Source organism: Alexandromys fortis, unplaced genomic scaffold (genome assembly GCF_014885135.2).
Source record: "Alexandromys fortis isolate MF-2015 unplaced genomic scaffold, M_Fortis_MF-2015_v1.1 scaffold_40, whole genome shotgun sequence".
Lineage (NCBI taxonomy): Eukaryota > Metazoa > Chordata > Mammalia > Rodentia > Cricetidae > Alexandromys > Alexandromys fortis.
The window spans coordinates 11,027,999-11,042,746 of record NW_026067966.1 but is presented as its reverse complement, the minus strand read 5'-3'; the positions used below and the strand labels follow the sequence as shown (position 1 = coordinate 11,042,746).

Below are 14,748 nucleotides of genomic sequence, written 5' to 3'. Positions count from 1 at the left end.
ACCTTTAATCCCAATTCTTGGGAGGCAGAGGTAGGCGAATCTCAGAGAGTTCAGGCCAACTGGGTCTACAATATAGTTCCAGGAGTGCCAGTAATATTACACTGAGAAACCCTGTCTTGAAAGAAAACAAAACAAAAATTGGGGGCAGGAGAAATGGCTCAGTGGTTAAGAGCACTGGCTGCTCTTCCAGGGGTCCTGAGTTCAATTCCCGCAACCACATGGTAGCTGGCAAACATCCATAATGAGTTCTCATGCCCTTTTTGGCCTGTAGGCATACACGCAGGAAGAACACTGTGAAAGAAAGAAAGAAAGAAAGAAAGAAAGAAAGAAAGAAAGAAAGAAAGAAAGAAAGAAAGAAAGAAAGAAAGGAGGGAGGGAGGGAGGGAGGGAGGGAGGGAGGGAGGGGGATATATAGGAAACAAACAAAGAGGAACGTAAGGACAAGGCTGTGTGAAGAGGCAAGGGAAGAGAACTGCCAAGGAATCAGAAACTGACAATTCTGCTGTCTCTCAACTTTCAGAGTCTTTAATTCTACCTTTCATATGAAACAGGCTTGATATTTGTGTCGCCCTAAAATTCGTTTGTTGAGTTCCTAACCCTCAATGTGATGATGATATCAGAAGTAGGGCCTTTAGTCATAGAGACCTCATGAAATAGGATTATTGCTCATATAAAAGTGATACAAGACAGGAGCTAGCTGGGTCCTCTGCAAACCCCATAGGGAAAAGCCAGATGTTTATGAGGTAAAGGGTGTTGTGGATTATTACTTTAACTAAGCAAAGATGTGTTACATTTGTTTATGCTGAATTTGTTAACAATGTAAAGATGTGTTGTTTTGCCTGTCTAAGACACCAGATTAGTCTAAAAATAAGGTGAATATTCGGCCAACAGCAAGGCCAAAGAGGGATAGGCAGGGTTGGCAGGCAGAGAGAGTAAGTAGGAGGAGGAATCTAGGCTTCAAAGAGGAGGGAGAACAAGAGAGGGAGACACCTAGGGTCAGGTGGCTGCCAGTCAGACATCGAGTATACAGAGTGAAAGAAAGGCTAAAAGTCCCAAGACAAAACACAGATGAGGTAAAACAGGTTAAATTAAGTTATGAAAGCTAGTGGGACAAGCATAAGTTAAGGCCAGCATTCATAACTAATAGTAAGTCTCTGTGTCATGATCTGGGAGCTGGCTGGTGCCCCATCAAGCCTGACAACTGGAGCTCAATCTCTGGGACCCACATGGTGGAAGAATCGACCCCTGCCAGCTGTGCTCTGTGCCCACACAGGTGCATGTAGGCCAAGCACAGAAAGAAATGTGAAGAAAAAGAGAACGAACCCACGACCTCAAGTCTACATTTCCAGCATTTATTCTTCGCACTTGGTCCCGGAGCCCTGGCATCTGCTAAGTGTGTGATAGAAGTTTTTACTGTTTATGAGGCAGCCACGCTGTAGAACTTGGCAAGAGCTGCCTGAGCCAAGGCACCGTGTTCCAGAATCCTAAGATGTACATTTGACTATCTCTGCAACTGAGGAGCATTTTATAATTGCTGTCAGCCAGATGACGGTCACAGGCAGCATTACCTACATACACATCAAACACAGTTACAGCTCATATTGCTTGTATTAAGTTATACACTCTGTTGGTATAGGTTAGGCAAAAACAACACAAAAATGTGTACCAGAAAGGCACCAGGAGTATCAGGGTAAAAAGAGCAGGGCATAAAATTGATGTTAGTGAAACAAATACCAACCCCAAGCAGGGTGTCTCTGTGCAACAGCCCTAGCGTTCTGGAACTAGCTCTGTAGATCAGGCTAGCCTCAAACTCACAGAACTGCCTGCCTCTGCCTCTGAGTGTTGGGATTAAAGACGTGCGCCACCACTGCCCGGCCACAAACACTCATTATTAAGAACAAATGACAAGCCTTCTTCTCAAGGCAACAACCCAGTGAGAAAGGAAAACCATGAACAGAGTAGATTAAGTTGTATTATAGTTTCAGAACAAAGAAAGCACTGCCTTTTGCATGCCAAATAATACATCTGAGACTGGGAGGAAGATTAAAAATCTGTATCTAAACAGTTCTTTAATAAGTTCTTTTAATAGTTATAAAACAAAAATTCCAACTTATCAAAAAGCATTGTATCTACAACTAGAAACATTTTTTCCTGATGCTATACAAGACAGTGTTTAAACAGTTGATACACTCTTCATCCTACAGATCCTGGAACAGCTCTTACCTAAACAGCTAAGAAGCTGCAGACAGTAATGTTTGGAGTGAACATCAAATTAGGGAAAAAGACAAGGAAATCAAAAATCTGAAAGGAATATTTCATGTAAACCTAAGTATAGACTCATGTTTTCTGTTTTCTTTTCTTTTTTTTTTTTTTTCTTCCAAAATAGTTTCTCTGTGTAGCCCTGGCTATCATGGAGCTCTTTGTAGACCAGGCTGGTCTGGAACTCACAGAAATCCACCTGCCTCTGCTTCCTGAGTGCAGGGTTAAAGGCGTGTGCCACCACTGCTTAGGTAGTGCTAAAGATATGGCAGAGTGCTTGCTGATGCCGGAGGCCCAGGGTTGACACGTGTGACTGTCATCTCAGCACTTAGGAGGTGCAGGTTGGAAGATCAGAAGTTTCTCACCCTCAGCTGCATGCCAAGATCAAGGCTAGTCTGGGATATAGAAGATACTATCTCAAACCTCACCACCAGGCAAAAAGAGAAAAAAAGAAAAGCTCACATTAACTCCTCTTAAGCCATTAATACAGATCCTGGTCTGGGATGTCTGTGGGAATGACATCAGCAGAGAGCTGGGTCCTCCTACATGGCTGTGAAAGCCTCAGGGCCCCACCAACAAGGATGTCTGGAATCATCAACCAAGGTCCACAGGAGGGCTTGAAAGCAGAGGTTTAGGGAAATGGTCTGCTTAGCAATGCTCAAGCACGAGGCCCTGCGTTCAGATGGCCAGCATCCCCATCAGAACTGGGCACAGCACCAGGCATCTCTAGTCCTAGCACTGGGGAGGCAGAGACACACTCATCTCTGGAGTTGGCCAGGCAGCCAGCCAGTTAAGCCAATCAGTGAGCTCCAGGCTCAGTAAGAGAAGCTATCTCAAAAGATAAGGGTGAAAAGGACAGATACACCCATCATCAATCTGGCAGCTACACATGCAAGTGCACACACCCATAAACAGGCACATACACACTCAAAAGCATACAGGAAGCTGGGTGTGGCAGGTCTCACACTTGTAATCTTAGTACTCAGGTGGCTGAGGCACATAATTCTTGAGTTCGGGGTTGGTTTGAGTACAGAGACCCTGGCTAAAAAAAAAAAAAAAAACCAGAAGAAACACACACACACAACCACAAAAACACCCTTCATTCACATTAGTCTGAATCAACTAAGAAAAAGTGCCCACACTTAGCCAGGCAGCAGTGAGTGGTGCATACCTTTAGGGAGGCAGGTGGATCTCTGAGTTCAAGGCCAGCCTGGTCTACAGAGTAGGTACCAGGACAGGTAAGACCTTTTCACAGATAAAAACAAAAAACAAAACAAAAGCCCATACTTTAAATATATTTTAATTAACTAGGGAGATGAACTCAATATTTCTATATGAAGTTTAATACTCAAATTTCTCAAAACATGATCCTCCTAACAAGGAACTAAACACAACAGAAATTTGCTAGCAAAGGGACAGATCAGGAAGGTGGCTTCACCGCCTAACTATACTAGTTAATGACAAAGCCAGAACCATAAACCCACTACCTAGTCCATGGTACTGAAGCACCCATGAAACTGCAGAGAACACAAGGCCCTTCCTCAGCCATGTGGTACAGCTGGTACCCGGCCGGCACAGCACCTCAAAACAGCTTGTGGGAGGCACAAGGCAGCTCCACTTTGAGGGGCTTGTTTTCTCTAGTTCCTGACAGGCAAGTATGCAACTACTAAGCTACTTCACTCCAAAACAAACCATTGTAAGCAATTTCATAATTCAAATATTTGACTAATTCAAATGTTTCCCTCCTCCAAATTATTCTAAATTAATTAGGATTCATGATGCCAGCATTAACAAAAACAATAATTAAGTTCAACAAAATATAGAAAAGCTTGGTATTTTGCCTGAATTTTACAAACCATCCAGATCATTCCCAGAACTGCATATAAAAAAGAAAAACTGAAGGCAAAGACAGAGCTTTTTAGTCAATGGCAACACAGCACAGAGTAAAAAAAAAAAAAAAAAAATCGCTGCTTTGATAGTACTTCCCTAATGATATCATAATCACATATATCTCTCAATAGTTTCTGTTTTCCAGTAGGAACAGTCATCACAGTTTTGCAGCCCTGACTGCAGAACTGAGGCGAACTCCACACTTACCATCTTTTTGGCATGTTCTTCGCACAGGGGCGTCTGGTGAGTGATGTCGAACACCGGCACAGAGCACTGCTGTCCGTCCGCAAACCTGGCCGTGCAGCTGGAGAAGAGCTGCTGGGAGCGGTTCAAGAGGATGTCTGGGTCGCAGTCAGGGAAAGCACGCCGCACTGTTCAACTTGCTACTCTCCTCACTCACGTCACTGTCTGTAAAGTTAATGTTCTCATTCAAGCACTGACGGGAAAATGGTAATAGTGACGATATCATTACTTATTTATTAACTGACTTCTGAGGGAGTCTACTTAGCTAGCAGGTTCTCAGGCAAGTCTCCTTATGGCCATTCTGAACTAATTTCTGTAACTTGAATAAACAAGATCATTTTCTTGTTAACACACTCCTAAAATCCCCACTAAAAAGATTGTTCCAAAAGCAACACTTAATTTTCTTAGGTATTTTATTTTATTTTACTTATGTATGAGTGTTTTGATTGAATGTTTGTATGCCAACCACACTGGAATGGACGGTTCTAAGCTACCATGTGGGTTCTGGGAACTGAAATCAGGTCCTCTAGAACTACAAGGAACATCCAGGGACACCATTACAGATGAGTAACCCCAGTATCTGGGGGAGCAAATCAAATTTCAGGCCAGTCAGGCTTAGTTACATAGTGACATGGCGGGGCTATAACCTAATTAATGGTATCTCAAATGCATAAACACAAAAGGAAGATTGCAAATTAGAGCAGTTGCTAGTATGGAATACTTTCAGCTGGGTATGAAGACACAAGACTGTGACATCAGCACTCAGGTCAAGAAATGACCACCACAAGTTCACTGGCAATCAGGGATAGATAGCAAGACCCTGTCTGAAGAAAGCAAAAATAAGCATTTTAAGTGCTACTCAGTTTTAAATATTTAATAAAAATATTTACTGACCAATAGAGTACTGACCAAGTGAGATGGCTCACAGTGGGTTAAGGAGTTTCTCTGCAAGACTGACATCCTCAGTTCAATTCACAGAACACACATAAAGGTGAGAAGAAAGAAAGAATGTGAGTTACATTGTGAGTTCAAGGGCAACTGGGGCTACGGAAACCCTGTCCATAGATGATGGATGGATGGATGGATGGATGGATGGATGGATGGATGATGGATGGAAAGATGGATGGGAAGATGGATGGATGGATGGATAGATGGATGGATGGGAAGATGGATGGATGATGGATGGGTGGATGGATGGGTGATGGATGGGTGATGGATGGATGGAAAGGCGGATGGATGGATAGATGGATGGATGAATGGAGACAGAGAGCTAGATAGAGATAGATGATGGATAAGCAGATAAATAAATAAATAAAATAAAGTGCCAGGTACACGCCCTTAATCTCAGCACTTAGGAGGCAGAGCCTCAGTTTGAGGCCAGCCTGGTCTACAGAGTGAGTTCCGGGATAGCCAGAACTACACAGAGAAACCCTGTCTTGAAAAACAAACAATAAAAGAAGTGATTTGACTTTCCATCAACAATCATTATAGTTTCAGGGTGAATGCCCCTAAAGGCCCAGCATTCCATTCCATTCTAATAAGAAATCCTTCAACAGCAGAACCTGCTTTGCTTCTCTGCTTAGAAGGCAGACCTCTCAACTCTAGCACAGACTCCAGTCCCTCCTTCTGAGAGACAAAGAAAGAGCTCAAGTCTGTGCACTTACGAGTCCTGCCTTTCCAAACAGTAGAATGAAAAGACGCTGAAGGATCGACAAATTTAAAGAGTAGGCACAATGACAGAACCAGAAAATTGTTCAGGACTATATGAAAACGAGAAATTATTTTAAATGTGGAATAGCTTTTATTTCACAAGGGTTTTTTGTTTGTTTGTTTTGTTTTCTGCCAGACAGAGTAGTTGTGGACACCTGGAATCTCAACAGTGACGACACTGAGGCAGGAGATTCCTGCGTTTGAGGCGAACCTCAGCAACTTGGTGAAACAACGTCCCAGAGAAGCACGGCAGGGAGCCCTCGCTTGACTGTAAAATGAAGGACAGTGGGAGGGCAGCTGTCCAGCCCGGGGAAGACTCGACTTCAACTCCCCATACCACAGGGTAGAAAGCACAAAGCCCCAAGCAAGGCAGTGGTGGTGCACGCCTTTAATGGGGGCGGGGATGGCAAAGGCAGAGAGATCTCTGTGAGTTCCAGGCCAGCCTGTTCTAAGAATGAGTTCACAAACAAAGCAAAACTAAACTAAAAAGCACACAGCCCCAAAGGAGCTAGTAACGCCATTGCCTGCTTCATGTAGTTACAAAGGATACGCTGGAAACAATGTCTGGTGAAGGGAAGGGCCTTGTTGGAGCACTGTTCACCCTTCACTGTTCCACTGCATGCTGCTGGCTCCACCTCCTTCAACTTGGTCTGGCTGCAGCTAAAGAAGGAAAAATGCAAAATTCATTTTAAGTGCTCTAAGAATCCAGGGTAACTTTTTTCTTTTAAACGTTTATCTTGTTATGTAAATGTGTGTGCACAAACAAGCACAAGCCATGGCAAAGCTGTGGAGGTCAGAGGACAACTCCAGGGAGTTGGGTCTCTCTTTCTACCACGTAGGTTCTGGGGATCAAAGACAAGTCAGTAGGCTGGATGGCAAGCACCTTTACCCATTGCCCATCTCCTTTGGCCCCCAGGATAAACATTCAACACTATGTTTCTGCAACACCCGTACTGTAACTATCTTTACTATGCATAGTCATTAAATACAAGTAATGAATTAAAGAAAGCAGGTATTTCAGTTATCAAATGTGTTATTTAGCTGACCCACTAATATTCAAGGCAAACAGCTACATCACAGTGGTTTTCAAATACACCTATCTGGTTGTTTGGTTTTATCTTGTTTTCTGAGACAGGCTTTCTGCCTTCACCTCCTGAGTGCTAGGATTATATATATGACCTAGACACTCTCCCTTAGTTTTTTGGTTTGGTTGATTTTTATTTTTATGTTTTTGGTTTCTTTGGAGACAGGGTCTCTTTATGTAGCTCGGGCTAACATAAAAGGAACTGTACAGCAGACTGGTCTCAAACTCACAGCAATGCTGCTTCAGATTCCCCAGTATATAAATCACATCACAGCATAAACCACTATGCTCAACTCATGGGTTTTCTCTTGTCACTGAGTAAAGACCATGAAGCGGACAGAGCCTCTTCACTATGTGGCATCTTACACAGATTCTCCTAAGCCTCATCGAAGCAGGGACCAAAGGCACCATTAGCTGCCAGGGCTGCCGTGAGTAGAGAGATGGGACACACCTGTAACACCCGTGGAGACAGGGCGCACAGTAATCCACTGAGCTGGTTTTCAGTCTCTACTGTCATCATGACCACTGGGCCACCTAGTGCCAGAACACAGTAAGTCTACAAAGGCGCCTGAGCACCTAACTGGGAGAGGGAACATGAACATGCAGATGTGGTTAAGCTACATACACATCCTTCAAAATGCGCTTACTTGGAACCTATCCAAAAGCTTGCTACATCTGTAACTCCATGCTTCATATTTAAACGCCATCTTGACTTTGATCACTTGGCATACTCTATCAGGAGGCAATGTCTGCAGCAGGCCCTCATTCAGTCATCAGCACTACATAAGCCAGGCGCTCTGACACAAGCCCACAAGAGCAGCACTGGGGAGGTGCTGGGAGCACTGGAGGAGCCTTGGCTATGAGGGTCGCTCAAAAAACAAAGGAAGACTTGTAAGCATCGGCAAGATGGCTTAGTAGGCAAACATGCTTACACCAAATCTGCAAAATCTGCTGAGTTCTATCCCCAAAACACACATGGTAAAAGGACAGAATGGCACCTTCAGCTTACAGACACACATGACCACATAAAGACACACACACACACACACAACTTAAAAACAGAAAAAGACTTCACAAAGGTAGAAAAGGAAATCATGGGAATATTAAATATCTTGCTGGGATGGATGGCATGGGCTTTTAATCCCAACAGTCAGGAGGTAGAGGCAGGAGATTCTCTGTAAATTTGAGGCCAGTCTCGTCTACATCAAGAATTCCAGACCAGCCAAGGCTACATAGTAAGACCCTGTCTCAAAACAAACAAACAAACAAGAATATTCAGTTTCTTTTTTTAAGTATTTATTTATTTATTTACTTACTTATTTACTTATACAATATTCTGTCTGTGTGTATGTCTGCAGGCCAGAAGAGGGCACTAGACCTCATTACAGATGGTTGTGAGCCACCATGTGGTTGCTGGGAATTGAACTCAGGACCTTTGGAAGAGCAGGCAATGCTCTTAACCACTGAGCCATCTCTCCAGCCCCGAATATTCAGTTTCTTTTCAGCGGTGCTGGGCCTGGCACTAAGAGCACATGCACGCAGACAAATGGTCGATGACCATCCACACCTTCAGCTCATACTCACAATATTTTTACACGGCCCCTAAAAGACGGCTACACTACTAACTTCAGCCCATAAAAACAATGTATTCATTTTTCATAAGGAAGGCTGTATTATATTAGCAGCTAAGCTATATAATCCAAGCTGCTTGGTCTAGATTTTTATACAGCATGGTACTCAATATAAAACAGATAATTTCTCTAAACACTTAAATAAGCTGAGCTATCTACCAAGCCTAATGTGCAATATAGTTCCTCATTTTTTCTTTATTATTTATTCTCATGTAGTCTAGGCTGCTTTTAAGTTCAAGTTCATTAAGTAGCTAAGAATGACCATGAATTCCTGAGGCTTACAGCCTTTCTTTTTTCCTTTCTTTTCTTTCTCTCTCTCTCTCTCTCTCTCTCTCTCTCTCTCTCTCTCTCTCTCTCTCTCTCTCTCTCTCTCGTCATAGGCTTGCGGGCACATGGCTCTCCCTGCTGGGCCATCTCACTGGCTTCCTTATGGTTCAGTTTACCAATCTCTCTCACAAACCCAAACTCTACAGACAAGTAATTAATGGTGTCATCCAAACAGCACAGAGAATCACTACTGCTTCATTAATCACAGGTGGCATGATCGATGCCAAATGACACCGAGCCAGTTTAAAAGCTGTTTGCTGGTTTGTTCACCCGCACTGGGAACTGAACTCAGAACCTCATGCATCCTGGTCAATCACTCAACCACTGAGCCACATCCCCCAGCAGTCCAACTTGGTATTTTATCATTTGATAACACTTATCATTCATTAAAAAAAAATCACTAAAGTTGGTTTAGGAGGTGTTCTGAAAACTACTGCATTAGCATATGTGGATTAAACTCACAGAACCACCAAAAAGAAAAAAGTCATAAATACAGTTTTCCACACCACCAAATTGCCTCAAACTCAATTTTTAGACCCCCACACCTTTGACAAGATTATTACCATCTATTAGGACTGAGGTATACAATGCCTATGTACAGAAATCGCTTTCTGCTGGAGACAGAATGACAGCTTTTGGTCCAAGTGTTAGACACCATTATTTTACGAACGCTGAAGGAGCAAACAGTGTCCCCGGAGAGAGACCAGACCTGTGCACGTGACACTGTGCTCCTCTACTCAGCAGCTGGCGCTCTCAGAACTACAGACACCTGCTTCTGCATCCACGGAAATGACTGTCTACAGCAGGAGACTTAATTAAGAGTGTATAAACTACTTTTAAACACCCGATAGTCCAATCAGTGACATTTTTCTTATGTAAACTTACTTTTTCCTACACATATGCACTTAAAGGTATCTTCTGGAATTATAAAAACTAAAAAGAATAAGCCTTTCTTCAAATCAGCGAGGAGCTACATATCTAAATTTCGGAAGCAGCAGGGCACAAGGCCTGCAGCTCCGGTGCTCGGAAGTGAGACGGTTTCCGTAAGCTTAAGGCCAGACTGCTCAACATACCAAGCTCCAAGCCAGCCAAGGCTACATGACAAGACTGTCCCCCAACAGAAGAAAAGGAAAAAAAAAGACATTTCCTTAAAGCAAGATGTTTAACTCAATTCAATGTTTTAAATGCATATTTCAGATAAAACTAAAAACAATTATAACCACAATACACACACACACACACACATTTGAGAATTATGTATAAATAAGATCAGAAAATTTAATCTACCTTTTTTGGGGTTAAAAATAACATTTTTGCTTTATTGTTTTTTGAGATAGGGTTTCTCTGTGTAATCCTAGCTGTACTGAAACTCATTCTGTAGGTCAGGCTGGCCTCGAACTCAGAGATCCACCAGTCTCTGCCTCCCAAGTGCTGGCATTAAAGGTGTATGTCACTACCACTTGGCATATAAACTACTCTTAAAAGGCATTTAGCTGATTTTTATTACAATTTCTTCATAAAACTGATTTCTAATATGCAGATTTTTATTTAACAAATTATGCACGTACTATAAAACCATATTTCCAAATGAATCTTTGACAATGTAGGACAGTGGGCATGATATACTTGTAAAAGGAAAAACTGGACACAGATCTTTTTGTTTTGTGTGATTTTTCTTTGGCTTGTTTATGTGGTCTGAATCTCACAGAGCTGATGCTGAACTTGAACTCTGGACTTTCTTGTCTCAGCCTACACAGTGCTGAAATTCCAAGTGTATGACACCATACCAGATTAAAAAAATAACTTTTCAACAATACAGGTCAATTTTATCTTAAATACATAAAACTGAGAATGTCTAACGGCAGATATCTATATTACACAGTCAGTAAAATCCCTATTTCCCTGGATACAATGGCACATGCCTGAAATCTCAATACTTAGGAGACTAAGAAAGGAGAGCATAAATTCAAGGCCAGCCTAAGTGTATAGTGAGAGCCTGTCTCAATAAACAAATAAACAAAGAAACATAATTAACTATGTGAATATATAAGGTAATATATACATTAAAAGAAAGGATTTAAAAGGAAGAGGCATAACTAACATGAGAAAAATATATTTTTATTATAAAATGAAAATACTGTTTACCTTTGTGCTTAAAAATATATGTTTTTTAAAAAAACCTATAATTATGTCTTTGAATAACAGGAAAAATGTTAAGTGTTCAATTTTGTTTTGTTTATAAGACAGCCAATGTTCTCAGCCAGATGAAGTGGTATCTGCTACATCCCAACACTCAGGAGGCTGAGACAGGAGGATCCAGGTTTTGAAGCTAGACTGGATAACACTGGTTCAAAAAGTTGTTTGCAAGAGAAATAACATTCTCAGATATCTTCAATGAATAAATTCTAATGCAACTCCAGGAAGAAAAGAAACAGTCAATGCTTCAGTTCACTGCCGGCCAAGGAGTGCAAACCAGACACAGTGCTCAATGTGGGGCTTAGATGTTCGCCTCACCTAGCCTAAACAATTCCTCAGAGCTCATATGTAAGGAAACAGAAGGACCAGGCCTGGGAAGCACGGGAAGCTGGGAACTGAGGCTCTAACCTGGCTCGACCGCAGGCAGCTCTCCGCAGTTCTTGGATCAACTGGCCAGTGCACTCGGGCTCTTTGCTGGCTGCCTGCAGCAGCGCTTTTCTCAAAGTGTGCCGGCATTTCTTTTGTCGAGACTCTGCCCGCTCCAGGCGGCAGAGGTGCTTGTATTTCTGCTGAAAATAAGTGCAAAGTTGGGTCACCCTGGAGCTCCTGCTCTCCCCGTCATCGGCATCCGACCTGGAAGTGCAGAGAAAGGTGGAAACTGATCACGGGGAAGTTCGTGTAAGACAGAGGAAGTGAAAACGAACACTCGTGTGGCACCTGTCTGAACACCAACTTAGTAAGCTGGAGAGATCCCCGTAGCCCTGAAAACAATTCAGTCATCAACTGGGCAGCGGTACTCAGCTCAGCACGCCTTCAGCAGGCACTGTGGCACCAGAGCAGGACGGGAGCATGTGGTGCAGGAACCATGGGACTGCCATTGCTGCTACAGAGGCATCTGACGGGCTTTCACAGCTTCCAACCATGCTAACGGACTGCTGACAGACGGTACATCTACGCTCAGTGCTGTGCTGTGCTGCTCAGTATCACCTACCACCTCCAATGGCAAAAATGGCAACTTTTCTATAGCACAAACTTGACCTTATTCTTTATTGTCAGCAACAATGTACATCACCTAAGCACTGGTGTTAGTTGATCTTCTTTTTCTTCTACTGTAAGGAAAGGCGAGACAAGCACTACTTATCTTTAGCCTCAGGTTTGTTTTGGTTTAGGGCGGTGCTTTATTTCCTACCAGCCCTTGGCAAGCTACTTCATGCACTTCCATTTAGAGCATCTCCTAGAAACGTCCTTTGCAGCACAGCCTCTACTAGAAATACACAAATTAAAGGCTCATACTTCGGCATCCACTGTGGTCTATTATGCTAATCGCCAAAGGAGTTATGATGAGATTTACAAAGGATAAATACACTCCCAAATGGAATAGGGCCAAAGAGGCGAGAATCAGGAACTAACACAGTGGGGCAGACAGACCGAGGCTTCCTATATCTAACACAGGGGAAACAATCGGAAGCTTGGGCTTGGAGACACACAAATGTACGCTCAATATCCAGGTGGCAGAAGCAGGAGGATTACCTTGAATCCAAGTCTAGGCTGGGGGATTTGTGGTGAGCCTTGTCTCAAAAAGAGGCACAGTGGCTGTTATTCCTTGGAAACTACAGCTCCCAGACTTCTCCTGGATTACCGTCACCTGTGTGCGCGCTGGCTGCGCCCAGGTGAAGGCCATTCCTCCCAGATAACCTTGCGCCCCCCGTTAAAAGCGAAGGTCCACGAGGCTTCGCTCTCTTGGCCCCCCTCTTGGCCTCTCCCTTGCCCTCAACCCTTGTGTGTCTGCACGTCCCACCCCTTATTGTGTTCCCCTCTCCCCATTAAAGTGCACCCACGTGGGAGCCGCGTGTCTGTCTCTTTCTCTTGCGTCTCGTCTATCCTGTGTTTGTCCACACACCCACGCCGCCGCCGTTTTTAAAGGAATAATAGTGGCACAAGCTTGCAATTCCAAATTCACCCAGTGATTTCCAAGCTAGTCACAGGTGCCTACTGAGAGTGCGTCTGGGAAGGGAAAATCTAAGAGCATCTTAAAATTTCAGATTCCCGGGACTTACCCCCAGATCTGCTGGGTCAGGATGTTAATGAGGTAGAGCCTAAGAACAGCAAATTTTTTAATTGTTTCTCGGAGTGTCATAGTAGGTCTATAATTCAGCATTCCAGCTGGGCTAATTAGCACTATAAACACCCTATGTACCAGCATGACAACTGTGAGCCTACGGTGAGGTAGAAAGTGGTACCAGTGCTCACTGTTGGACAAAAGGCTCAGTCTGCAAAGGAGACAGCAGCAGAGCTCACAAACACCAAACACTACTGAGACGGGACGGCATAGGCAAGGGCTAAGCAACTGGGCTAAGAGGGTATGGAGTGGAGGGACTGAGGACAGTGAAATTTTCAAAACCTAAATCCCAGCACTCAGGAGGAGAGGCAGGCAGATTGAGAGGTGAGTTAGAGGATAGTCAGGGCTACACAGAGAAATCTTATCTCAAAAAAGGGGGAAAAGAGAGAGAAAGAGAGAGACGGAGAGGGGAAGGGAGGGAGGGAGGGAGGAGGAAAGTTAATTTAATACCAAGGCTGATGGAAAAGGCCTACAACTCCAGCTATTCAGGAGGCCGAAATGGGAGGATCACAAGTTCAAGTCCAGCTTGACTTGTAGAGCAAATTCTGAATCAGGATGGGCAATTTAGCATGACCCTGTCCCAAAATTAAGTAAAGAAAAGGTCTGACATATAGCTCAGCAGTAAAACTTTTGCCTAGCGTTTAAGAGGTTCGGTTACCAGGAAAGGAGAGTGTGGGGACAGTTAAACTTTTGGTGGTCCTTGCCTTTAATGCCAGCACTCAGCTTCTCAGGAGGCTAAGGCAAGAGGATCTCTCTTGAGTTTGAGGCCAGTCTGGTCTACAGAGTGAGTTCCAGGACAGCCAGGGCTATGTAGAGAGACCCTGTCTCAACAAACAAACAAAGAAAATGGGTATCGATGGGCTAGAGAGTCAGTCAGTGGTAAGAGCACTCACTTTGTACACAGGAGGACAAGTGTGGACTCTAGAATCCTTTATAGGCAGTTGAGTAAGAGAATGTTTTGTTCTTGCAGAGGACCTGGTTTTCATTACCGACACTCACATGGTAGCTCTCCAGGTACCAGGTATGTAAGTGGTAGATATAGATACATATATGCAGGCAAAACACTCATACAACAAAATAAAGAAATCTTTTTTTAAAAAAATGGGTATGGGGCTGGGTGGTGGTGGTGCACATCTTTAATCCCAGCACTGGGGAAAATCAGAGGCAGGCAGATCTCTGTGAATTTGAGACCAGTTTGGTCTACAAAGCAAGTTCAGTTCCAGGACAGGCCCCAAAGCTACAAAGAAACCCTGTCTCAAAAAAAAAAAAAAAAAAAAAAAAAAAAAAAA

General features: G+C 43.4%; 1 protein-coding gene across 9 annotated transcripts in view; it reads right to left on the bottom strand.

The window, feature by feature from the left end:
- The window catches only part of Ino80d (INO80 complex subunit D), a 60,508-nt gene that overhangs the window by 9,817 nt on the left and 35,943 nt on the right, over positions 1 to 14,748 (bottom strand). For all 9 annotated transcript variants that reach the window (XR_007593983.1, XM_050154341.1, XM_050154344.1 and 6 more), the window contains 3 exons: positions 11,749 to 11,973; positions 6,653 to 6,762; positions 4,357 to 4,490 (listed from right to left, as the gene is read on the bottom strand). Coding sequence is in view for 8 of the 9 variants with exons in the window: in XM_050154341.1 (XP_050010298.1) it covers positions 4,357 to 4,490; positions 6,653 to 6,762; positions 11,749 to 11,973 (469 nt within the window). In the remaining variant the exon portion in view is untranslated. The remainder of the gene's footprint in view (positions 1 to 4,356; positions 4,491 to 6,652; positions 6,763 to 11,748; positions 11,974 to 14,748) is intronic.